Source organism: Dama dama, chromosome 14, assembly GCF_033118175.1.
Source record: "Dama dama isolate Ldn47 chromosome 14, ASM3311817v1, whole genome shotgun sequence".
NCBI lineage: Eukaryota > Metazoa > Chordata > Mammalia > Artiodactyla > Cervidae > Dama > Dama dama.
Window position 1 is genome coordinate 75,059,843 of NC_083694.1, and position 27,079 is coordinate 75,086,921.

The 27,079-nt window shown below is 44.7% G+C and overlaps 1 protein-coding gene across 2 annotated transcripts in view; it reads left to right on the forward strand.

The window, feature by feature from the left end:
- Positions 1-27,079, forward strand: part of CAMSAP2 (calmodulin regulated spectrin associated protein family member 2) — a 91,943-nt gene that overhangs the window by 34,171 nt on the left and 30,693 nt on the right. For both annotated transcript variants that reach the window (XM_061161109.1, XM_061161108.1), the window contains exons 3-4: positions 19,885-20,046; positions 22,327-22,410. In XM_061161109.1, the coding sequence (XP_061017092.1) occupies positions 19,885-20,046; positions 22,327-22,410 (246 nt within the window). The remainder of the gene's footprint in view (positions 1-19,884; positions 20,047-22,326; positions 22,411-27,079) is intronic.

Below are 27,079 nucleotides of genomic sequence, written 5' to 3' on the forward strand. Positions count from 1 at the left end.
GCACACTCCTGATTTAATGCCTTAAACTGTTGACCAGTGTAGCATTTGTTTGGGGGAAACATAAGAATAAATGATTACAATGAAGTTCGAAGATTATCTTCAGATGATAAACTGCTCAGCAGGCTAATCCCAGAGTCATACACTGACTGATGCTTGAGGTAATAAACCACTGTAACTCACTATGTCACTTAATGTTTCGGGCACTTTGATGTACTTTGATCTCATTTGACCATTCAGGTATGACCTAAATCAAATCCCATACCGATTATACAGTGGCAGTGAGAAATAGATTCAAGGGATGAGATCTAATAGACAGAGTGCCTGAAGAACTATGGATGGAGGTTCGTGACATTGTACAGGAGGCAGGGATCAAGACCATCCCCAAGAAAAAGAAATGCAAAAAAGCAAAATGGCTGTCTGAGGAGGCCTTACAAATAACTGAGAAAAGAAGAGAAGCGGAAAAACAGAAGAGAAAAGGAAAGATATACCCATTTGAATGCAGAGTTCCAAAGAATAGCAAGGAGAGATAAGAAAGCCTTCTTCAGTGATCAGTGCAAAGAAATAGAAGAAAACAATAGAGTGGGAAAGATTTGAAATCTCGTCAAGAAAATTAGAGATACCAAGGGAACATTTCATGCAAAGATGGGCACAATAAAGGACAGAAATGGTATGGACCTAACAGAAGCAGAAGATATTAAGAAGAGGTAGCAAGAATACACGGAAGAACTATACCAAAAAGATCTTCACGACCCAGATAATCACGATGGTGTGATCACTCACCTAGAGCCAGACATCCTGGAATGTGAAGTCAAGTGGACCTTAGGAAGCATCATTAAGAACAAAGCTAGTGGAGGCGATGGAATTCCAGTTGAGCTATTTCAAATCCTAAAAGATGATTCTGTGAAAGTGCTGCACTCAATATGCCAGCAAATTTGGAAAACTCAGCAGTGGCCACAGGACTGGAAAAGGTCAGTTTTCATTCCAATCCCAAAGAAAGGCAATGCCAAAGAATGCTCAAACTACCACACAATTGTCCTCATCTTACACACTAGTAAAGTAATGCTCCAAATTCTTCAAGCCAGGCTTCAACAGTACGTGAACTGTGAACTTCCAGATGTTCAAGCTGGGTTTAGAAAAGGCAGAGAAACCAGAGATCAAATTGCCAACATCCGTTGGATCATTGAAAAAGCCAGAGAGTTCCAGAAAAACATCTTTTTCTGCTTTATTGAATGTGCCAAAGTCCCTGACTATGTGGATCATAACAAACTGTGGAAAATTCTTCAAGAGATAGGAATACCAGACCACCTGATCTGCCTCTTGAGAAATCTGTATGCAGGTCAGGAAGCAACAGTTAGAACTGGACATGGAACAACAGACTGGTTCTAAACAGGAAAAGGCTGTATATTGTCACCCTGCTTATTTAACTATATGCAGAATACATCATGAGAAACGCTGGGCTGAATGAAGCCCAAGCTGGAATCAAGATTGCCAGGAGAAATATCAATAACCTCAGATATGCAGATGACACCACCCTTATGGCAGAAAGTGAAGAAGAACTAAAGAGCCTCCTGATGAAAGTAGAGAGTGCAAAAGTGGGCTTAAAGCTCAACATTCAGAAAACTAAGATCATGGCATCTAGTCCCATCACTTTATGGCAAATAGATGGGGAAACAGTAGAAACAGTGACAGACTTTATTTTGGGGGGCTCCAAAATCACTGCAGATGGTGACTGCAGCCATGAAATTAAAAGATGCTTACTCCTTGGAAGAAAAGTTATGACCAACCTAGGCAGCATATTAAAAAGCAGAGACATTACTTTGCTGACAAAGGTCCATCTAGTCAGGCTATAATTTTTCCAGTAGTCATGTATGGATGTGAGAGTTGGACTATAAAGATAGCTGAGCGCTGAAGAATTGATGCTTTTGAACTTTGGTGGTGGAGAAGACTCTTGAGAGTCCCTTGGACTGCAAGGAGATCCAGCCAGTCCATCCTAAAGGAGATCAGTCCTGAATATTCATTGGAAGGACTGATGTTGAAGCTGAAACTCCAATACTTTGGCCACCTGATTCGAAGAACTGAGTGATTGGAAAAGACCCTGATTCTGGGAAAGATTGAGGGCGGGAGGAGAAGGGGACAACAGAGGATGAGATGGTTGGATGGCATCACCAACTCAGTGGACATGACTTTGAGTAAGCTCCGGGAGTTGGTGATGGACAGGGAGGCCTGGCGTGCTGCGGTTCACGGGGTCGCAAAGTGTTGCACATAACTGAGCGACTGAAGTGACTGACCTCATTTGATGTCTTGTGGGTGAGGAGGTAAGTATTATCCACATTTGATAGATGAAGAAAAGGATCAGTGAAATCTGAGTGACTTTCAGGTCAGAGTTTGTTTTTTTGTTTTTTTTTAAGTAACTTTGTTGAGATATTATTTAACTAAAATGTACCTATTTAAAGTAAATAGTTGTTTCATCCTACCTGACTGAGCAACTGAACTAACTGATACTGACATAAACACCACTCCAGTTAAAATGTCGAGCGTCTCTGTGGCTCCTTTACTCCGCATAGCACTTTTAAGGCTCCTCTGTGTGTGGCATGTGGCCACGCTGCTCCTTTTTATCACCAACAAGCCTTCTGTTGCAGGGCTAGGACACACTTAACCCGCTTGTCAGTTGGCAGACACTTTCACTTTCCGGTTACTGTGAATAATGCTGCTACGATTATTCATTTACAGGTTTTTACTCGAATACCTGTTTTCAGTTCTTTAGGGCATGCACCTAGCTGGAGAAGTGCTGGGTCATAGTGGTCATTCTGTGTCTGACTCCCTGAGGAGCCTGCAGACAATTTTCTACAGGAATTTTGCACCATTTTACAGCCTACCAGCAGTGTTTGAGGGCTGGAAACTCGCCACATCCTCACCAACACTTGTTATTTCTCATTTTAAAAATTGTAGCCATCCTAAGTGGCTGTGAAGTGGCAGTCTCATTGTGATTTTGTTTTCCATTTCACTAATGACCTCATGCATCTTTTCATGTGCTTGTTGGCCACTTGTGTGTCTCCTTCAAGAAAATGTCTTATCAAACTCTTTGCCCGTTTTTAAATTGAGTGGTTTTTTTTGTTGTTTAGTATCAGTTTCAAATTTTAAGTTAATTTTTTTTATTTTAAAAGTTTTTTATGTAAAAAAAATGAAAAAGCAAAGTCCCCCATATTCATGCACATGTATGCTTTTTAGGTGCCCTTCATTCCTTTGATTCAACATGAGTTTCCATCTGATATTACCTTCCTTCAGCCTGAAGAAGTTCTTTCAACATTTTTTTGTGTGACAGCTTCTCCCAATATTTGTTTGTCTGAAGACATCTTAATTTCATCTCCAGTTTTTGAAGAACACTTTGTTGGTGACAGAGCTCTAGGTTGACAGCTTTCTCCTTCGGAGTAGAAAAGGAAGCTCTTCAGGCCTCATTTCTCTCTGTGTCCCCCCACCGCCACACGTTTTGGTCCTCTGCTTGCATAACTACTTGCCGTTTCCCACAGGTCACTGGGGCTCTCTGTTCTGGTGTTTGTTGTTGTTGGTGATGATGCTTTTTTCTTTTTTGCTTTAGTTTGGGTAGTTTCTCTTGCTATGTCTTCAGGTTCACTTTGTGCTTCATCTGCTTGTAAGCCCATCCAGTGAATCTTTCAATTCCAGTACTCAAACACAATACTGTGTTTTTAAGCTCCACAAATTAATTTAAAAAAAATAATAAGTAACATATTTCTTTCCTCAATATGTTCATGTTTTATATTGTTTGTTTTAGAGTCTGTGTGATAATTCCATCATCTCTGTTAAATTTGCCTGGTTCCTCTCCTAATTATGAGACATATTCCTGCTGCTATGTCTTGTAATTTTTAATTTAATCCTAAACATTGTAACTGTCATATTTTTCAGTGTCTGAATCTTTTCCACCTTTAAAAGTTTTGAATTTTGGTAAGCTTCTTGTGAACCTGTAATTATTTTAAACTAATTTTTTAAGTTTTGATTTTTTTTTTTTTGGTAGGCAGTTAAGTTACTTGCAGATCATCTTGATCCTTGTGAGCTTGTATTTGGCCTTTGTTAGGGCAGGTCTGGAGTGACCTTTGCTATTTTAAGCCAGTTGTTGTTCAGTGACCTTCTGGAGTCTCGTCTGAGGATCCTGGACAGTCAGTGTGGTCTCTCCATCTTGCTGTCTAGAGGTTGAGTTTTTGCAAGCTTCAGTGAACTGAGGGAGTTAGTTCTGCCTACAGTGCCTTTGGAGCTGTCCTTTCCCTGGTAGCTGTTTTTCGTCCAGCCTTTTCAAATCTCACCTTGCTCAGGTGCAGGTTAGTAGTCGGCCAAAGGGCGCCCCACGCAGGTTTCTCTGAGTGGCTTCCCCCTCCCTAGTCCTCTGCTCCGCGGGTGTCTGCTGCCTCAGACTTCCTGCTCCCAGACTGCAGTTCTTGTGTCTTCAGCCCAGCGAGCCCAGCACACGCAGCGTAGGTTACCTCTCCTGCTCCAGTGTTCCAGAAGCACCTTTGTGTGTGCTGAAGGGACTGTGGGGCTTGCGTTTGTTTTGCTTCTCTCAGGAGTCACACCCCTCTGTCATCTGTAGGCCAGTATCTGAAAGTAGTTTTATGCATTTTTCCAGTTTTGAGTTCTCTATGGCAGGAGGACAAGTCTTGAACCAGTTACCCCTTCATGGCCAAGAACTGCTTTTTTGCCATCAGTAGATCATATCTGTAGAACACTAGGTGCCAGCACTGTTCCATGCCTAAAGGCATGTTTATTAACTCGTGTCGTCCTTAACACTTTGTTTGACGTCTGTGGTGTTTTATCCCTGATTTTATACAAGAGGAAAATGAGCTGCAGAGGTTTGGAGTCCCCTGTTGTGAGTTGCAGCTCATCACTGTGGAGCCTCGATGTGCCCAGGCAGCCTGACTCAGAGCCTCCCCCTGAACCAGGGCTCGCGGTGCCTCCATGCTGTGGAGCCTAGCCCGGGAGGGTCCAGCTGGGGCTGGGGTTCCAGGAGCTCACTGGCAGGGGACGGGGGCAGCCTCGTTGAAGCTAGCCAGAGAGATGTGAGTCAGGAGATGCGTGTGGGCAGTAATTGAGAAGGGGACCGAGTGTTCAAGGAGTTCAGATACAGGGCTTGAGAGGATAGGAAGAAACTAGTAGTGGAGACTAAGAGAGGTGATGTGTTTACTACAAAAGTACTGGCTATTGGGGCTTCTCTGGTTGTCCACTGGCTAAGACTCTCACTCCCAATGCAGGGGCCCAAGTTCGATCCCTGGTCAAGGAGCTAGATCCCACATGCTGCAACTAAGACCTGGAGCAGCCAAATAATTAATTTAAAAAAATAAGAGTATTGATTATCATAATACCAAATAATCAGTATCTTAAGCACTTTATTGGAACACTACTCAGCAATAAAAAGGAATAACTGATAAATATAGCCCCTTGGATGAATCTCCACAGAAGATGCTGAGTAAAAAGTGTTAATCCCCCAAAGCTTTGTAGTATAGGATCATGAGAGAGTCAATCCGTAGATGGCTTGATGAGGAGTCCGGAGCCCTCGAGGTGGAGGACGCGGTCTAGGGACTTGCAGAGGAGAAGGGACAACGCTGTTTTCTGCATTGCTCTGTCTTGGTCGGTCACATACGACGTTTTTTCTTAAACTCTTAGTTCTTATGACAGTCTTTAAGACTAGCTTTCTTTAAGCCTAGAGCTGATGATTACACAACAAAACAACTCATCTGCTCAAGGGTATGTTTTTGCTTAAGCTCTGTGCTAATGATTATATAACATATCTGAACTGAATGATTATATAACAACCATGTATCTTTCTCAAGGACATGTTTCTCCTTCTTAACAAGAACCTTCTAACTGCTCTTGTTATCTTAAGAGGTATGTTGTGGGAGTGGGTCTGGTTCAGTTCAGTTGATCAGTCATGTCTGATTCTTTGCTACCCCCTGGACTGCAGCAGGCCAGGCCTCCCTGTCCATCACCAACTCCCAGAGCTTACTCAAACTCATGTCCACTGAGTTGGTGATGCCATGCAACCATCTCATCCTCCGTTGTCCCCTTCTCCTCCCACCTTCAGTCTTTCCCAGCATCAGGGTCTTTTCCAGTGAGTCGGTTCTTCGCATCAGGTGGTGAAAGTATTGGAGCTTCAGCTTCTGCATCAGTCCTTCCAGTGAACATTCAGGACTGATTTCTTTTAGGATTGACTGGTTTGTTCTTGCTGTCCAAGGGACCCTCAAGAGTCTTCTCCAACACCACAGTTCAAAAGCATCAATTCTTTGGTGCTCTGCTTTGTTAATGGTCCAACCCTTACTTCCATACATGACTACTAGAAAAACCATAGCCTTGACTAGATGGACCTTTGTTGGCAAAGTAATGTCTCTGCTTTTTAATATGCTGTCTAGGTTGGTCATAGCTTTTCTTCCAAGAAGGAAGCATCTTTTAATTTCATGGCTGCAGTCACCATCTGCAGTGATTTTGGAGCCCAAGGAAATAAAGTCTGTCACTGTTTCCACTGTTTCCCCATCTATCTGCCATGAAGTGTTGGGACCAGATGCCATGATCTTAGTTTTCTGAATGTTGAGTTTTAAGCCAACTTTTTCACTCCCTTCTTTCACTTTCATCAAAAGGCTCTTTACTTCCTCTTTGCTTTCTGCCATAAGGGTGGTGCCATCTGCATATCTGAGGTTACTGATATTTCTCCCGGCAATCTGGATTCTAGCTTGGGCTTCATCCAGCCTGGCATTTCACATGATATACTCTGCATATAAGATAAATAAGCAGGGAGACAGTATACAGCCTTGATGTACTGCTTTCCCAGTTTGGAACCAGTCTGTTGTTCCATGTCCAGTTCTAACTGTTGCTTCCTGACTTGCATACAGATTTCTCAGGAGGCAGATCAGGTGGTCTGGTATTCCTATCTCTTGAAGAATTGTCCACAGTTTGTTGTGATCCACACAAAGGCTTTGGCATAGTCAATAAAGCAGAAGTAGATGTTTCTGGTATTGTCTTGCTTTTTCTGTGATCCAGTGGATGTTGGCAATTTGATCTCTGGTTCCTCTGCCTTTTCTAAATCCAGCTTGAACATCTGGAACTTCACGGTTCATGTGCTATTGAAGCCTGGCTTGGAGGAGAATTTTGAGCATTACTTTACTAGCGTGTGAGATGAGTGTGGGTCTGATAAGACCTTTCTATATATATTGTTAGTTCTAATCTCATTAATTGAAGATGTATGTTGTGGGAGTGGGCCTGGTAAAAGTATATACGGCCTTGATAAGACTAGCAAGGGGGGCACTCTCTGTCCCCCTTCTGATGTCTATATCAGAAGCTTTCTTTGTCTTTGTTCTCTGTAATAAAATTTTCTGCTCACAAAAGCTCTGAGTGATGAAGCCTGGTCCCTAGTCCCGGAGATAAATTTTCTTCTTCGGAGATCACGAATCCAACATCATTCACCGTAAGCTATCAATGATATCTGTGTAACATTCTTGAAAGCACAAAATTAAAAAAATGGAGAACAGATCAGGGTCTAAAGAGATGGAGGGGCTGGAGGGAAGTAGACTGGCTGTAAGAGGCTCTTGTGACGATTTGACTGTATCATTGTCTGTCTCTTGGTTTGACTTTACGGTTGGGAGAGGGCTTCGTGGCGTCTCTGTTACTCTTTACAATTGCATGCGAACTTGTAATTATTACTTACTAAAAAGCTTAATTAAAAAAAAAGTTGTGAGGAATGGCTATTTAAGGTTGAAAGGAGCAGAGAAGCTCTGTGAGGCAGCCTCGTGGCGGTGGAGCCCTGCGTCTGCAGGGCAGGACAGGCTAGGCCGGCAGCACGTCGCTGTCTGACTTGGGACTGCTTCTGAGACTCTGGCTCCAGTCTCTCAGCTGTGTCAGGAAGGACCCTGCCCTCTGCCCTGCACATGGCGAGGACTCTTTAGATTCAGCCGGGGAGCATCTCATGCAGCACTTGACCTGTGATAAGGGGTCGGTAAACTTTAGCAAGTGTGATCCATTTCTGTTGTCCTGTTTTCTCTTCCTGAGTCTTTCCTAAACTGAATATTAGTGTATGAATTAATTCAAAATAGTATATTTAAGTATATATTGTTCTAAAAGTGTTTACTGAATGTGTAGTAAAGCAGAATAATGACTACAAAAGTAAAATTTATTGTCACTTCAGATCCTAACATTTCTGCGGCATGACTTGCTCCTGGAAGGGGTGCTGCAGAGGCCTGCCTCCTCTGGACGGTGTTCTAACTGGAGAGCACTTGTGTCCTTGCGCTCCGTGTACCAGCAGATCACTACGGGTGCTTCTGTGTTTGCTCTGAGACCTCAGCTGAAGGCATGTCATTCTTTAAGATTTTGATGTTGATTTTTTGGGGCTTCCCTGGTAGCTCTGCTGGTAAAGAATCTGCCTGCAGTGCAGGAGACCCTGGTTCAGTTCCTGGATCGGGAAGATCCGCTGGAGAAGGGATAGGCTACCCACTCCAGTATTCTTGGGCTTCCCAGGTGGCTCAGCTGGTAAAGAATTCTCCTGCAATGCAGGAGAGCTGGGTTCAGTCTGTGGGTTGGGAAGATCCCCTGGAGAAGGGAACGGCTACCCACTACAGTATTCTGGCCTGGAGAATTCCATGGACTGTACAGGTCGCAGAGTCGGACACAACAGAGTGACTTTCACTTTCACGTGATTTTATTTTTTTCTTTTTGGCTTATCAAAACCTCCTCAGTTTCTATATCCAATTGTAGCAAAAGGACTGGTAAGTATTGCTTGATGAGAACTCCATGAAGGCCATACACTCCCCTATTCCTATCTGATGACTTGCTTAATGGACAAACACATATTTGGAATGCTTTCTTTATGAGGTATGGTTTGAGAAGAAAGCCACCAACAATTACTTAGGTGTTAAAAAGGTAAACGGGAACAGCTTATTCTTTGTGTGTATCAGCAGTTCCTGTTTAGGCTGAGTATCACGTAAAGTTTACTCTGCACACAGTATTTTGTGAGATAAAAATATCAATATAAGATCTGTATGTTCATCTTTAGACCTCAGTTGACTTAAGTGTAGTCTATACAAGGCTGCATGTGTAAGCGTACTTCCTCAGGTCTGTGGAAAATGAATATGGTTTTGTTTGCTTCTAAATTGCCTTTTCTTCAACTTTTCATTCTTCTGGACTTAAAGAATAATTGACATTCAGATTTTCCCATATTTGCTTCTCTCCGCCCTCTTCCTTTCTTATCTCTGTCTGCACACACACACACACACACACACACACACACACACACTCCTTTCAGTATCTTATGAAAACAAGGAAAAAAAAGAAAAGAAGGACATTTTTCTGTATAACCAAAATACCATGGTTACACTGAGAATTTAAATGTTGCTACACTATTATTTAATACATAATCCGTAGTCTTATTTCTCCAATTATTGTGCCCAACATGTTCTTTATAGCTTTACTTTAACCCTTTTCGGATCAGAAGCCAATCAGAGATCATCTACTTCTGTTGTTGTCCTGCCTTTTTTGCTCTTCCACGTCTGGAACAGTTACCTCCCCCCCCCCCCCATTTTATTATTAAATCATGACATTAACATTTTTGAGGAATGTTTCCTCCTGATGAGGTTCAGATTGCAATCTTTAGACACAAATGCCATGACATGAGTAGGTGGTGTGTGTTATATACATGAACGCTATGACATGAATAGGCGTGTGTGTTATATACGTGAATAGGTGGTGTGTGTTATATATACATGTATGCTATGACATGAATAGGCGTGTGTGTTATATACGTGAATAGGTGGTGTGTGTTATATACGTGAATGCTATGACATGAATAGGCGTGTGTGTTACATATGTGAATAGGTGGTGTGTGTTATATACGTGAATGCTATGACTTGAATAGGCGTGTGTGTTACATACGTGAATAGGTGGTGTGTGTTATATACGTGAATGCTATGACATGAATAGGCGTGTGTGTTACATACGTGAATAGGTGGTATGTGTTATATACGTGAATGCTATGACATGAGTAGGCGTGTGTGTTACATACATGAATAGGTGGTGTGTGTTATATACGTGAATGCTGTGACATGAGTAGGTGGTGTGTGTTACATGACATGAATGCCATGACCTGAATAGGTGGTGTGCTATAGGACATGAATTCCAAGACATGGGTAGGTAGTGTGTGTTACACACCAGGGTGGTGTTGAATCAGTCTCATCGTGTCCCGTTACTGGAGACTCTGAGGGTGACCACGTTTCCTTTGAAGCATGGAGGTGTCATGTGGGCTGATGTTTTGACATTTATTGGCATGTTATGCTCCCCAGTGATGCTCCCTCTTGTGGTTCTAGCATCTCTGGGATGGGCTCTGCCTGAATCAGTGACTGCATTGGTGGTTGTGATATTGTGATTTAAGAATTCTCTCATTCCTTGTCCATTTCTACCTAGCATTGCTCTGTGAAGACAAGCTTTCCCATCCTCCTTTCCCCCTTAGTGACTGTCACTGTGGACTCATAGATTCTTTTTTTTTTTTTTTTTTAGTGTGTTGTACTTCATTCTTGTCATTCATCTTTTTTATACTCATGCAGGCTTGTGTTTGGCCAGTGGGTGCCCCTTTAGGTTGGCTTCTATATCCTTTTGACAGTTTTTAAATCCTTTTTTCTTTCTGACACAACTAGATATTCCAAGCTTCATTTGTGCTTTTCTTGTCTCTGACTTGGAATCAGCTGTTTTCTAAAGAGGCTTGGGTTTATTTTAATGAGGAGATGTTATTTAGAAACCAGGATCTGGGTACAGGCGCATTTATCGTGTTCTTGCTTCTAGGCCCTTTCTTCAAGATCCCAGGGGGGCTGCTGCACCCCGACCATGTAGGAACACACAGGCCGTCCCCGGCCACACCACCCTGAATGCACCTGATCTCGTCTGAACACACTGCGGTAGAGACAGGGCTTCCCAGGTGGCTCCATGGTGAGGATTCCACCTGCCAAGCCATGGGTTTGATCCCTGGGTCGGGAAGATCCCCTGGCGTAGGAAATGGCAACCTACTCTTGTCTGGAGAATCCAGTGGACAGAGGATCTTGGAGGGCTAAAGTCCATGGAGTCACACAGTCATGGACACGACTGAGGAACTGAGTGCTGGAAGAACATACACGTATCGCAGGAGTCCGCAGTCACCCAGAACTGACACTCGGCCTCAGTCTTGCCACGAGCGCCTGCCCAGGGCCCGGTCCGAGGACAGCGCCGGCAGCACACAGCTCTCGCCGTGGCCTTGGCGCCGCCCCTAGTGCCCCCTCCCCCGGCCCGCGTCCCGGCGCCTTTGCGTCCCCTCCGCGGCCCGCCTCCTGATGGGAATGGCGGCTGCCTCGGTCACCCCACTTGTACACAAGGACACCGAGGGCCCTGTCCGGGATGACGTCGCGTGTGTGGAGTCGGGGTTGAACACCAGCGCTCTTCCTGCCGTCACTGGCGCTGCCGGACCGGAGGAGGTGCAGGCCCGGGAAGGGGGTGGGCTCTCGGAAGCGCCCGCTAGCCTTGGCTTTGGGGTGATGGCACGGTCAGTTTGCTGCGATGAAGGGCTGTGGAGGCGAGATTCCTGCTAGGAGGCTGGCCTGGGCCCTATGAGGTTCGGGGCCAGGAGGTGCGTGATTTTTGATGGCTGGCCACACTGAGAACCTCCGCTGTAGCCACTTCCTTTGTTTATCGTGTTTATTTGCTACTGGCTGCCCTTCCTGTCTGTGTCCGCCTGACAGAGCCTTAGTTAGCGTCCGTAACTTGCCCTTTGAGGTTGTTTGTTTTGAATAATGTTTTTTTAAGAAATTGTTTTTTTTGAGGTGGACCATTTTTAAAGTCTTAATTGAATTTATTACAGTACTGCTTCTGTTTTCCCACACGAAGCATAGGGGATCTTCGCTCCTCAACCAGGGATCAAACTCTACCCCTGCACTAGATGAAGGAGTCGTGAACCACTGGGCTGCCAGGGAAGGCCTGCTTGAGGTTAAGTGTGGTCCAGAGGAAGTGCTGGAGCCGCTCTGGAGATACCACCGTGTCTCTCGTTGGTCTGGGACTTGAGTTTTGGAAGACTGCTGGGCTGGGCTATGTCTTGCATACATCCCTTTGCAGTAAAGCTTCATCTCAGTTTGGTTCAACATTATCTTGGAAGCAGTTCTCCCCTGGGTGATGATGCGAGTCACCACATGGAAGTGACTGAGTGGGGGCAGGTGCTCAGCGCCCTTAGACGTGGACTGAAGAGAGCCCCGCCTGCTCTGCGGTGTGGCACGCGGTACTCGTCCAGTTGAGGCAGAATTAAATGGCCGCTGAGCAGGTATCACTGTGCTGAGTTACCTGCTGGTGACCCTACTGTTTGCCTTTCTCTCTTTCTTCACATGTCTGACCCGGTAGGAAGTAGCAGTGTCAGTTCAGTGTGGTCACAAGCAAATGTCATGTGAAGGGTTTGGCTCTCTTGGATGGCGCCTCCCTCGCCAGGGCCCCAGGTGTAGCCCGTGTTCCCCGCGGTGTAGCAGAGTGACCGCCCCATCCATGTCTCGTACAGGTTGGAGGTTGGGTGCAGCATTGCTGTGCCTGGGACAGCCCCAATCCTGCTGCAGTTAGAGCTCAGCCCTTTGCCACTCGGCAGTCCTCTGTCTCCGTCCGGGGCCCGCTCGGTGGTCCTCTGCCTCCGTCTGGGTTAGCCTCTGTCTGGGGGCTGCTCAGTGGTGCTCTCCCTTTGTTTGAAGGCCAGTGCTTTTTGCCCCTAGGACTAGCCTACGTTTGATAGGCCAGTTGTTTTTTGTTTCATTTTAAACTTGTGAGATCTTAGTTCCCTGACCAGGAATTGAACCCAGGGGCGTGGAGGTGAAAGTGCCGAGCCCTGACTGTTGGCTGCTTGCGGATTCCCACAACAGGCTGAGCGTTTGGTGTGCTAAGATCTTGTCATACAGGAGGACAGACATTATGATTGGAAATAAATTTTCTCTGGAACATTTCTACTCTCATACCAACTATAGCAACCTCTCATTCTAGCTATTAAAATAATTAAGGTTATCTAAGAAAGATCATAAATGATAATCTTTTCAAGTAAACTGTATACCTTTTATACAATTAGCTAGTGCCTTAAGAAAGTGAACATAAATATCTGTGGGAGGAAACTAGAATTAATTTAGCATATTTATTTTTATCATCAATTCATACATAAATATTTTGTACTTAAATTTATATAGAAAGCAAACTTATGGTAATAAACAAATGTTTAATTCACTTTTTAACAATGTCTAAAATACAAGGCTGTCTAAAAAAATCAGTTTTGCTTCACCTTGAAGTCCTTTGAAGGACACTTTGCAAACACATGAATATGGCTGACTGCCTGCCTCAGAGCTGAGGTGGTTGATGAGGTGTTCACACTGGCAAGGAGGCAGGGAAGCGTCAGAAGTTCACTTGATCGGGGGGAGCAGCTGAGACGTAGCTGACAGTGCGCAGTTCGTGCGTTCCGCATGCGCCGTCCCCTGGCTGGGGCGGCCCCTCAGGGCACCGGGGCATCAGCAATTAGTGTGACTGGGGGGAGCAGCTGAGAGGTGTCTGACAGAGTGTGCAGTTCATGCGTTCCAGGGGTCCTGTGCACTGGCTTGTGTATTCAGAGTGGCGTGAGCTTGACCACAGTCCCTGTGAGAACAGTTTCATCAGAAAGAAGCATTCTCCCCACCCCCAGCACCGAGCAACCCCTGACCTGCTCTGTGTCTCTCTACAGTGGTCCGTTCTGGACATTTTATATAAATGGAGTAATAGAGTCTGTGTGTGCGCGCTCAGCATTGTTTACCAGGTTCCCATGTTTGTCGGTCTTTACCAAGTTACATTCCATTCAGAATACCATGGATGCATCATTTTTGCTCACCCAGTCATCCGCTGGTGCTGCTTGGCTACTACAGTAATCCCACCGCGGGTGTTTGTGTAGAGCTTTTGTGTGAACGCTTCTTGGTTCCCTCCGCCGTCCAGCTGAGGGCGGGGGCGCTGTGCCTGCGAGCACCCTGTGTTGCACTCTCCCAGGCTCCGCCACCCTCACAGCGGCTGTGACGTCCCCCGCAGCGGAGCACGAGGGCTCCTGCCTCCCCACGTGCTCGCTGGTGGCTGTTATTATCTGACTTTTTAATTACAGTCTTCCTGGTGGGAAGCGGTGTCTCAGTAGGGCTTTAAGTGCTGTTTTCCTTGTGTCTCTGTGTAAGTTAAGGATAAATGAAAATTATGGTAAACTTGTTTATATAAATAAACGATGTGTAAAATTTCATTTTCTGAACCAGAATTAACTTTGGCACACTGGTTGATGTGTGTGTGCTGCTGTGAACCATCTTAGCAGCATCATTCCAGGTCTCAGCATTCCTCTTGGTCTGTTAACTTTGTCCCCCTCCCCCTCGTCCCTGCAGGGGGCGTGGGCCCAGGGCACTGGCCACTGTGCCACAGGGCTGGAGTTCAGTTCAGGAAGTATTCTCTTGGTCCTGGATCTGCACCTGATAAAAGAATATCAAGAGCCATGAAGTAGTAGAACTTGGGCCTCATTCATCGGTGAGGCTCGTTAGCAGCCGTCTGGCCAGCAGCACTGCAGTGCTCTTTATTTAGCAGCCTTAACCTTCATTTCTGATACATGCAGGTGACTGATTCTTGTCCAGACTCCACTGGTCGGAGGTAACGTGACCCTGTAACCCAGCTCTGGAAGCTGCTAGCGGCTCCGTGAGCTCTGGGCCTCGTCCTCGCCTTCACTGAGATGCAGGAAGTACCCAGCCTTTCCGCCGCTGCTCCCGGGCAGGCTCTGTGCTGCCTCCTGGTGGCCGCCTCCTCCGGCAGCGCCCGGAGGTGCGCAGGCTGCGGGCGGGCGCCCCCTGGCGCTCTCACTGCGCGCCGGCCGCTCCCTGCTCTGGCCCGTGACCGCGCGTCTCACAGCGCCGCTGGAAACGCTGTCTGGAGCGCCGCTCTCAGTGCTGGCGGCGGCTGCTGCTGCTGAGTCACGCTGTGCGACCGCATAGACGGCAGCCCACCAGGCTCTGCCGTCCCTGGGATTCTCCAGGCCAAATAGGCTGCTGTTACTATTTGGCTTAATTCTTGGGGTAAAATATTGAACGTGTGTATTTAATTTAGAGACATAAATCAGTCCAGATGGATTGATTGTAGCCTACCATTTATTTTTCACTGTTGATCTTTTCTAGATTCATTATGTATACAGTTTCTGTTATACATAATTTTTAAATTACTTCTCCACATTATAAAGTTAAGGGGTAAAAAAATAATACTCAAATTTGAAGATTCTTAGTTTAAAAGTAGGTGAACATCTTATGGAAATATCTGTAAACACAGTAGTGGAATAATTTTTAAATTTGTTCTTGAATTTAGGAGTATTTTGAAGTAATCAATGAGATGAAGTTTGTTCTGAAAATATATTACTGATTATATGTAATGTTCTGCATATTATTATAGGGTCATGTCTAAGCAAGTTTTACTTTTATTCTTTTCCTTTCTCTTCCCATCTTATGTATATTATAGGTGTATTCAGGATGTGTATGTACACACACGTATGTCTCCCCATGTGCATGTTTGTCTTGTGAACATTATTACAGGTGTTGCTTTTTCCACTCCGTATTGTGTTGAGCACATTTTCTCCTGTTGTTAAATAGCTTAGGAGAGCATGAATTCTTCATTGTGGCTGTACCATTGCTTCCTTTCTTCTTGCATAAAATTGAGTAATGGTCAATTTCATTCATGCAGGTCTTTTTTTTTCTCTTAAATCTTATCTGTGGAATAAATTGCCAGGAGAAAGAGTCTTAGTGAAGAGGATGTGAATGGTTTTACAGCTCTTGAGATGTTTTTCCACAGTTTGTTCAGTAGAGTTATGCTTTGGAATGCTAATAGCCCTTGTGCTGGGAGCAGAGCTGAGAAAGACAGAGTCCCACCCCCTAGGGCTCAGGTGAGCAGAGAGGGCGCGTAAACCCTTGCGTGAAGGGCACACAGGGTGAACACCGAGTCCCCCCGAGTCTGAGGGAAGACCCAGGGTCCCCGGACAGTAGCAGCCTGACAGGGAGGCGGAGTGTGTGAAAATACGACTTGAAGTTCATAGGCTTGCTTTTCTTTCTTGAGTATGATGTCTATATATCATTTCCAGAACATCTTTCTTGCCTCGCTAGCTGATTTAATTTCTGCCAACTGTATGACACAGTAGAAGGAGCGCACGGATTGGAACAGACCATTTAATTTTCAGAGCTTCCGCTTCCTCACGTTAAGAGCATGAGTGATGCTTCCTTCCGAGCTTTAAGGGTTAGAAAAGGTGTATGTTATCTCCAGTCTTAATTCAGAACAGATTTGAAATGGAAGAGCTGGTGTGTTAGCAAAGTACTCAGCGCAGCATCTGAGTCAGCACTGGTCTTCTGTTGGCCGTCATCAAGCATGCCGCTTTGGACAGGCCCCCGCCCTCCCGTCAGCACTGCTGAGTCTTCAGTGCCCCGGTCCCCACCTCCGAGTCAAGCCTACGTCCTGACCTCCAGAGGTGAGCTCACGCCTCCCTCTTTACAGTGAGCAGGAGGTTAGCTCCGTTCCTTCCTTCAGCCCCTGTTTGTTGCCAGGCGCTGTGTCAGATACAGGGGATGCGAAGGTAGCTCCGAAGATGCCCTTGCCCTTGGGGTCTCCCTCTCTCACCAGGGAGCCAGTGCCCATCCTGTGGCCAGCCAGTCTGTGCGGTGCTCGCTAGCCTCGTCCGAGGGGCTGTGTGAAGATGCCGTGGCCCGTGGCCATGTCAGGATTCTCAGGATTCGGTGCACCTGTCACTGAGTCTCTTGCACTCGTCATTTCACGGTGCCGTGTGTCCAGGCTTAAACTCACACGGTGCGCTGTGTCGGTGACATCTCAGTGAAACTGAGAGAAAAGGAGGGTTTCGTGCTGGTGCAAGCAGCACTCTGCAGGGTGCTGTCCTCGCTCTGCAGGGAGAACGAGCTGGAAAGGGAGTCCGAGAGGGTGATACTCAGACCCGGAGCAGGACTCGCCTGCAGTGAGGAGGCTGGGGCGGGGAGCTGGCAACAGGCCTGGGGACAGCGGAGCTCTGCCGCGGCTGCTCTGAAGGGAGTGTAGACGGGGGAGGGACATGTAGGTTGTGAAGCTGGATTGCTGGGTGGAGCCAGCTAATAAAGAGCGCTCCCCTTTTTAAGGAGCTTGGACTTTACTGTGTAGAAGATGAAGTCGACTTTATGGGAGCATTGAGATGATGGCATCTCTGATTTGGAAACATAACTAGTCCCCAGTTTATAACATCTTCAGAAGTCATTCCACGTGGATTTAAGGTAATAAAAAAAAAAGTATAGTTTTCTTATATTCTTGGGGGGTGTGCAGCCTTTTGTAAACTTGGGAGAAATTGCAGTCATCGAGGAGAACATTAAGATTGGCAGGTTTTACCAAGTAAATATTCAATATTTAGACCTTCTCTGCAATATAATATTCAGTTCAGTCAGTTTAGTCGCTCAGTCATGTCCGATTCTTTGCAACTCCGTGGACAGCAGCACACCAGGCTTCCCTGTCCACCACTAACTCCCGGAGCTTACTCAAACTTATGTCCATTGAGTCAGTGATGCCATCCAACCATCTCATCCTCTCTCGTCCCCTTTTCCTCCTGCCTTCAGTCTTTCCCAGCATTGAAGTCTTTTCCAGTGAGTCAGTTCTTTGCATCAGATGGCCAAAGTATTGGAGCTTCAGCTTCAGCATCAGTCTTCCCAATGAATATTCAGGATTGATTTCCTTTAGGATTGACTGGTTTGATTTCCTTGCTGTCCAGGAGACTCTCAAGAGTCTTCTCCAACACCACAATTCAAAAGCATCAATTCTTTGGTGCTCTGCTTTCTTTATGGTCCAACTCTCACATCCATACATGACTACTACATAAACTACAGCTTAGACTAGACGTTTGTCAGCAAAGTAATGTCTCTGCTTTTTAATATGCTGTCTAGGTTGGTCATAGCTTTTCTTCCAAGGAGTACATGTCTTTTAATTTCATGGCTGCAGTCACCATCTGTAGTGGTTTTGGAGCCCAAAAAAATAAAGTCCGTCACTGTTTCCATGTTTCCCCATCTGTTTGCCATGAAGTGATGGGACCAGATGCCATGATCTTAGTTTTTGACTGTTGAGTTTTAACCCAACTTTTTCACTCTCCTCTTTCACTTTCTTCAAGAGACCCTTTAGTTCTTCTTCGCTTTCTGCCATAAGGGTGGTGTCATCTGAATATCTGAGGTTATTGATATTTCTCCTGGCAATCTTGATTCCAGCTTATGCTTCATCCAGTCCAGCGTTTCTCATGATGTACTCTGCATATAAGTTAAATAAGCAGAGTGATAATATTCATCCTTGACATACTCTTCCCAGTTTGAAACCAGCCTGTTGTTCCATGTCTGGTTATAACTGTTGCTTCTGAGTGTGCATACAGATTTCTCAGGAGGTAGATAAGGTGGTGTGGTATTCCCATCTCTTGAAGAATTTTCCAGTTTGTTGTGATCCACATAGTCAAAGGCTTTAGCGTAGTCAGTGAAGCAGAAGTAGATGTGTTTCTGGAATTCTCTTGCTTTTTCTGTGATGCAACAGATGTTGGCAATTTTATCTCTGGTTCTTAATATAATATTACATTCCAAATAAAGTAGAAAGTCCAAAGATAAGCTGGAAAAAGGTATTTGATGATTAAATGACACCTAATAAATAATGAGCTCTTACAGATCAAGAAATACAGAAGGAAAGGTGACCATCTCACAGAGAAATATAAGCCAGAGGTATGAGCCGGCAGTTTTCTGAGGGAAAAATACAAATATTTGCTAAACGTATGGAAAGATGCCCATCCTCATTAATCAGAGAAATGTGCTGTCTGAACAGGGGAAGGTTTTTAACCTCCAGACTGGATAACAGATGATTAAAAGTGCATTATGTCTGATGTTGACCAAAAATGTGGGGAAACAGGCACCCTTGGCAACACTCTGGGTGGGGAGATGAAAGCTGCCCCACCCTTCTAGCGAGCAGATTCGTGGTTGTTTCTCAGAACTGCACGTGTGGTTGCCCTTGGGCCCAGCAGCCCACAGTGAAAGTCATCCCTGGAGAAATGCAGGGTGGTGGTGTGTTTACGATGCCAAAGGGCAGGAGGCAGTGTGAGTGTCTACCTGGGGGGTGGGGGAGTACAGTTTTTGGTGAGAATACGTTCCAAACCGTGGACACTGCTTGGGGAGTAGGAGGGGGACAGGGTGCTTTCGACTTTAGGAAGTTTGTAATGTTGGGAAATTTTAAGACCTTCCCCCTTGCCCCCGCCCCAATGTAACATTTCTGTATGAAACTACTTCTCTTGAAAAACAGCAGCAAAGGAAAGAGTAGCAGTCCTGTGGTGGATGCAGAGGATGGGGAGGAAGCTGCAGCCGGGAGAAGCAGGGGCTGCTTTGCCTTGTTCAGGATGAGAAGTGGTGGTGTCTGAGCTGGAATGGAGTTGGGCAGACAAGGAGGTGAGACTCGAGGGCAGTTTAGGAGTGGAGTCTGTACACGGCTCCCTGCGGACGAGAGAGAGCTCGCTCAGAGGTGATGCTGAAGTCTGCAGTCGTGTTGTTGAGTAAATGATCGTGACCTTCTCAAAACCAGGAAAAGCAGGACAAGGAGCCTCCTCTGAGTAGGAGATGATGAGCGCCTTGAATGGAGATCCTCAGGGAGCATCTGAGTGATAAACTGGTTGGGTTACCTGAGCTCACCCCTGGCCTGTGTGTACCCCGTATGCTCTTATCAAGGCTTATTGTTCATAGCCTTTAGTTCCGCTCCCATTTGTTAGGCAATGTTAGTAACATTTAACAGTATAAAAGCAGCCGTCTCTCAGAGTGATTCTAACGGTGGTTCTCGGTCTGTCTCCAGAGCGCTCACCTGGCCATGATCGACACCCTCATGATGGCTTACACCGTGGAGATGGTCAGCGTGGAGAAGGTGGCCGCCTGCGCGCAGCAGTACTCGGCCTTCTTCCAGGCCACAGACCTGCCCTACGACATCGAGGACGCCGTCATGTACTGGATCAACAAGGTGGATGCTCCCCTGGGTAGCAGTGGTCTTAGAACCATGGACACCGTGCCTCCCCACTCTGCACTGAAAGTCTGTGCCCCCTGCAGAGTTGAATGTTGACCTCATGACCCCCAATGTGCTGGTGTTCGGAGGTCCTGAAGGCTAGCCCTCACGTGGGAGTAGGGTTGCTCTCTTCATGAGAGAGACTCCAGAGAGCCACCTTGCCCCTTCTGCGTGTGAGGAAGCGGGCTCACCAGGCCCAGTCTGCTGGCACCTTGGACTTCCCAGCCTCCGGAATCCGAGAAATGCATTTCCATTGCTCACAGGCCACCTGCCTCTGGTATTCTTGTTGTAGCAGCCCAATCGGACTCAGACTCCACTACTCTTTTGTTTTAAGTCAAAGTGCAAATTAAAGTCACGCAGTCTTACTTAACAGTTCCCGTTCCCTTTAGACTTAAAAAAAAAACCAAAAAAATGGTTAAAATGGTGGAAACAGATTTTATGTATTCTGCAAAATCTATCATTACATTTTATGGTTAACCTAGTTGATATCAGATTAGTACAAAATTCAGAGCACTCCCGAGTAGGGAATATACTCTGTGGGTGCTGCATAAATTTTTTTTGCATCCAGGAATGAAATAAGTTTTTCATATTGCCAATTAGACGATTTTTAGGTTTGCTTGAGTGACATGTGTAAGACCATAAATAAATAATGTAGTTAGAAAGGCTTGTGCCGGAAAGCTGAGCCTTAGAGAAAGAAGAAGAAGCTGTCAGGTGGGAGACCCGAGTCAGGCTGCAGGCCTCACTGGCCTCTCGTTGGCTTCCGGGCCTCTGCTGGGCCTCGAGAGTTGCTTGGATGAGGCCGTGGTTCTGCCCGTTCCGGGAAGCTGGGACCCTGGCCTCTGTGTCGACCACAAAGAGCTCGCGCTCTCAGTGGAAGCAAGCACATCGACCACGGTGGGTCTGAAGCAAATTTTCAGCCCTGCCCACACCGGGATCCCTGGGGACCGTCTCAGAGCCATCATCCCCCAAACCACGCATGGAGTAGGTTTCCTTCAAACCAGCAACCATGCTCAGAGATACCAACAAATCAGGTCCTAGCTTGTGAGTGGGGGATTCCGAGCCAGAGCCAGCTCATTTCTGCTTCTGCCGTCTCTCAGGAAGAGTGTTTTACACAGCTGAGTGAGTCGATGCTCTGAGATCTGGCATGCAGCAGCCTAACACACCAAAGCAAGTGTGTGTGCTGTTAATTCCTTGTAACGCCTCGGGTAGAGTTATGGGTAGAGAAGACTGTTAGTAACTACTAAGTTTATCATAAATTAAAATTCTTCAGTCCTTTTTTTTAAGCACAGAACTGAATTTCAAGCAACAGAATTTTAAAAAATTATTGATTTAGCTTACAATGGTTGATAACAGCATTCATATTTTCTAGATTGCCATTATTAGTTAATTTGAGCATTTATTTATTGTTGTTGGAATGACTTTAACATCAGTAACTCAAAATCCAAAATTATCTAAACTATTCTCAAGAAATATTTGACAGATTGTTTCTTAGTCATCTTGAATTATAGGCTGTTTGAACAATCTGATAAGTTAGATCTTCTCCCTGAGAAGCTCCTATATACAAAAGTTTTTCATGTATTTTAACTGTGACCTGTGACCACACTAAACCCCACTCATGATCCAGGGACATGCCTAGGAAATCACAGGTTAAGAATTTAATCCAAACAAAGTGTTTTCTACTGATAATGAAAACGTGAATTTTAAGGAAAATAGTTCACTTATTAGTCCTAAAAGAGATTGTGAAAATTTTTACAGAAAAATAGTTGTATTGTTTCCTAAGCTAAAGGAGAAGAGGGCAGCAGAGGATGAGATGGTTGAATGGCATCATTAATTCAGTTGACATGAGTCTGAGCAAACTCCAGGAGATAGCGAAGGACAGGGAAGGCTGGTGTGCTCCAGTCCATGGGGTCGCAAAGGGTCAGGCATGACTGAGTGACTAAACTACAGCAAGCATCAAAACTGAAGTTATCAAGTCCCTTTTTTCCCAGCACTCTAGCTAGCTCCTGACATGTAGGTACTCAGCAAGTATTTGGTAAAGTAATGAATTAATTTTAGGATTTCAAACAAAACATCTGTAAATACTGTAAAATACTTTTTTCTTGTTGGGAAAATGAGGTTCTGTTCATTTGAGTGGGCCTGATATTTGACATCAGAGATCTGAACACAGGCATTTTAAGTAGGTGTTATTTTATTGTTATATTTGACTATAAATTAAAATTAATATTTTTATATTTTAAGGTAAATGAACATTTGAAGGATATAATGGAACAAGAACAGAAATTGAAAGACCATCACGCAGTGGAAACTCCAGGAGGTCAGAAGGTACATGCATGTTCCTAGGGGGGGAAAAAGTGCCTTTATGAGAGCCTGTGTTCACATGTGTATGCTGTTTGGGGAAATGTTCATAGTTGTGTTCATCAGATTATTTTTGGTGATCTTAACTATACCCTAGGAAACCTTGCCATAAATGCCAGGTAAGTAGAAGTGCAGAATGAAGTTAAAAACTGGATGATGATGTTTAGGAAAGATTGTTAATGATTAGAGCTCAATTTCTGAGATTCTTTTGGCAAAAACAATGGTTCTGCCTTTGGTAGAGTTATGAAACAAGAAAACAATTTCCAATGTATCAACCGTATAGTGACTTGTAATAAGACCAACCTCTAAAATTATTCCAGGAATTGTAAGTTGTACACATGGTTATTCTGTGAAGGAAGAAGAAACACTGACGTGGATTTATTCTTTAAAAATTCTTGAACAGGCTTTTACAAGTTTCTTCTCTGAAGACTTGTGTGTTTGTTGTATACTGCAACCTAAAGTGTATTTCCTGCAATATAGTATATCTTACACTTTCTAAAATGTGTTATAGGGAGAGCTCTTGAAACTTACTGTCCAGCATTTCAGTTGAGGTATAAGAAGTTCTATTATTCAGAGACTTTATTTCCCATTTGGGTTATTTTGGGTATCTTTATTATGCAGCACTTCTCTTCATCTTGGACAAAGGCTGCTGGCCACTGATGCTCTGTAAGAGGAGAGGAAGGGAGGGTTGCTTTGTGTGTAAGCAGCCTTGCTAGGGAGGTTCTGCCCAAGAGCAGCAGCTTTGCCTGAATTTGGTGTTGGGATCACCTGACCCCCTCTCGCCCTCTTGCTCCCGAGGCTGACCTTTCCCCAGTGGAGGTGGGCCCCACCCGCTGCCTTCCCCAGCCCTTTACTGCTCCCCTCGCCCTCTCCTGCCCTCAGGCATAGAAACCCTTGCCTTGGAGACGGATCTACTCCTGTCTGCTGTTTTGCCCCAGCTCTGATCAGAAATCAGGTTCAGCAGCATCCTGAGTCAAGGGGCTTCTGAGGAGACCTTGTTTGTTACATACAATGGCTCAGTTCTGTTGTGTTGCACACACATTATGAACTAAACAGGTTTTATATTTTACAGAGGATCTAGTAAACATTGTTTCTATGGGAAAAGTTGCTGTTTGTTCCAGTCAGCTGTAGATGAAGTTGTTGTTGTTCGGTTGCTAAGTCATGTCTCTTTGTGACCCCATGAACTGCAGCACGCTGAGCTTTCCTGGCCTTCACTAACCTTTAAGAAAGACAAGCTGTATGGAATCCATACACAACTGGATCACCACTCTGACTTCACGGCACTTGGTCCCATGGAATTGCACATACACATTTCACAGCCAGGATTTGTTGAGCGAGTGAATGAATAAATTAGTGCGATTCGCTTAAATATTTGGCTTAGTGCACATTTTTATTTAGCACGAACACAGCATTTGTGCCTTCATTTTCTTTTCTTCCCTTTTGTTTTCTATGTTTAATTTTTTATTGCAATACAGTTGACTTACAACGTTGTGTTAAATTCCGCCGCACAGCAGTGACCCTGTCACGCTCATGGACATGCTGTCTCTGTTATTTCCCACTGTGGTTTATCCCAGGACCCTGAGTATCCAGTCCCCTGCACTGTGCAGGAGGACCTTGTTCCCCCCCATCCTGCACGTGGCCCCTCGTCCACCCCTCCATAACCCCGTCCCCTTGGCAACCGCAGCTCAGGTCTCTGTCTGTGAGCCTGTGTCTGTTTCATAGACTGATTTGTGCCGTGTGCTGGGTGCAGTACCTTCATTTTCAAATGAGTTTTATCCTTGTTCTCATTAAGGTGTGTGGGGAGGTGTTCATGTCACAGCATCTCACTGCGCAGGACAGGGGTCCTGAGGGAACACGCGGCCACGCACGGACAAGGTCGGCCAGTCTCGCTCTCTTACTGTCTGTGGGCGTGTCAGCTTTCGAACCGTATGGCTACAGATAGAATCACTGTATTCTTGATTTTCATTCTTGCAAAGCAAATTCCCCAACCTTTTCTCCTTTTAGGGAAGAGAGGTCGAGTGCTTTGCTCTCTCTCCTCTCTGTGCCGTTGGTAAGAGGCCGCCGTGCCCTTTGCCCCCTCAGCTGGTGCTCTCAGGGCAGAAGCCTGGGCTTTGTCACTTCCCTCCTGTGGATGGAGCCTGGGGTGCTGCATGGGGACTGTCTGATCTCTTGTCCTGTCTAGCGATTCTCTGCTCAGATGTTCAATAGGGTTCATTTTATGAAGCTTCTTTCTATATCTATCTTCTGGGTAAAACACACGCTCTGTTGAGGGATACTTGTACTGTATATTATTAGTGTTGGACCAAAATTAAAATTCCAAAGCCATTTCAGTAGATTATTAGACCATCATCTGACCATCTATTTCTGATTGTTGGACTGGGTGGTGCTTTAAGAGGGAGGCATTTTAAATAGTGTCCTAGGCAAATGTTTTGATTAAACAGGTTACTGATGTTATTTTCTTTATTTTCTTTCAAGTTTCTCTTTTGGCTTCTGCTACTCCTTTTGATTCTAAAGAGTGAATTTCAGATAAATAATTTCTTGGTATAAGTTGCATGAGCATCTTGTATTTTTATTTGCAAAATCTGGCAGCCCTACTTTAACAGTCACTTAAGGGTTAAAGCCAGCGACGTGAAGTCCAGTGTTCTCTCTCTTAAGGAGCTTGTCCCAAGTGCTGCTGGAAGTGGGCCCTGGTCCTGGTCAGGAGAATTCTGCCACTGCCCTTCCCAGGGCCCATCCCTACCGTGGACCTTATCTCCTGTGTCTGCAAAAACTAAAAGTTTGGATGAGTGGCTCCTAAATTCTGTAACTAAAGTGATGCTCAGTTTACATGTAGTAAACGTAAGGGACTCAAAATGAAAGGTTAGTGAAAATTTTAAGTAATTGGCTATCATAAACTTTCACATGTGTATATATATATTTAAGCATTTTAAAAATTCAGAGATGGTACCATGATTTTTTTTTCTCCAAGGAATATTTTATGAAGATGATTTGGTCTGAAGTGACTTATATATGAGTTAGATAACCTAATACCATGATTTTAATCTTTGTCTAAGAGGACTGTAAAAATTAGATTTAACAGCTTTGTAAATCAGTCTTGTGCATTTGGACACAAGACCCTACAAAGATTTGGATTGGTATGGACTTAATATAACTTGTTAAGAACATTTATTTTGAAATATTTCAGACTTAGAAAAAGTTGCAAGGATAGTTTGCAAGAACCCTGTATGCCCTTTTGGTAACATTTTGTAACATTTCCTATGCTTACATGTGTGCCCTTGTGTTACATGTTGCACACACAAATATGTATGTGCATACATTTTTCTGAAACATTTGAAACAAGGTTTCATACATCATGGCCCTTCACCCCTTAATATTTCGGTATTTCCTAAGAACAAAGCTGTTCACTCACACAGCCGCAGGACAGGTGACTTAGTGTCAGCAGTGTGCTTTGATCAGACTTAGAGCCTGTGTTTTAGTTTTGTCAGTCATCCCAATTGTATCGATACTTTATACTTTTTTCTACACTAGGATCTAGTCAGAGATCATATAATGGATTTAAATGTGTATCTTTCTCATCATTTTGAATCTGGAACAGTCCCTCGGCTTTTCTTTTTTGTGACCTTGACATTTTTTAAGAATGCAGGGCATTTTCATAGAATATCCTTCAATTTGGTATTTTTACTGGCATTTCCTTGCAGTTAGATTAAGCTGTGCTTTTTAAGACTGAGATACGACGTGAAGTGTCTCCTTCTCACAAGATTGTATCCAGAGGCACATGATAGCCGTTCGCCCCTGTTAGATGAAAATAATTTTGATCAGTTGGTTAAGATATCATTTGGTTTTTTTGACCGTGGTTATTATTTTTCCTTCTGTAGTAATTTGAGAGGAGATACTTTGAGACTGTAAATACCCTATTCCTCTTCAGCATTTCCCTACATCCTAGGTTTAGCATTTGTGGGTGACACCTACTTCAGTCACTTTTACTGTGGAGGCTACAAAATGGTAACACTCTAGCACCATCATCTCTTCCATGTTTGTTAGCTAGGCTTATACTATAAGCAGGTCTGAGCTCGTCTGTTTATCCGCCTGTCATCTCTTTATTACTTGTATGAACTGATAGATTGTTAGTTTAAACGCATATATTTCTGTCCATGGTTATTCACTTATTCATTTGTTCGTTCCCAGTTTTATGGAGATCTAATTGACACAGCATGGTATAAGGTTAAGGTGTGCATTATCATGGTCTGACTCACACACGTCGTGAAATGATCGCAATAGGCTTGGTGAGCCTCCATCATCTCATAGAGACACACCACTGAAGAAACAGAGAAAGCGCCTCCCCTTGTGGTGAGAGCTCTTGGGACCCACCTTGACAGCCCCACATGTGCCGCGCGGCAGTGCTGATCGCCGTGTTGCACGCTTCATCCCTGCTACTTGTTACCTCATAGCTAACTGGGAGTTTGCACCTTTTGATGGCCTCGTCTAATTTTGTGTGTATTTATTTTTGAAATAAACTGCATTGGGGAATAATTTTAGTTTACAGAGCAATCCCAAAGATAGTACAACTTTGTCCAGTTTCCCCCAATGTTAGCATCTTATTATTATAATCATGGCCCTTTTGTCAACAACAGGAAAG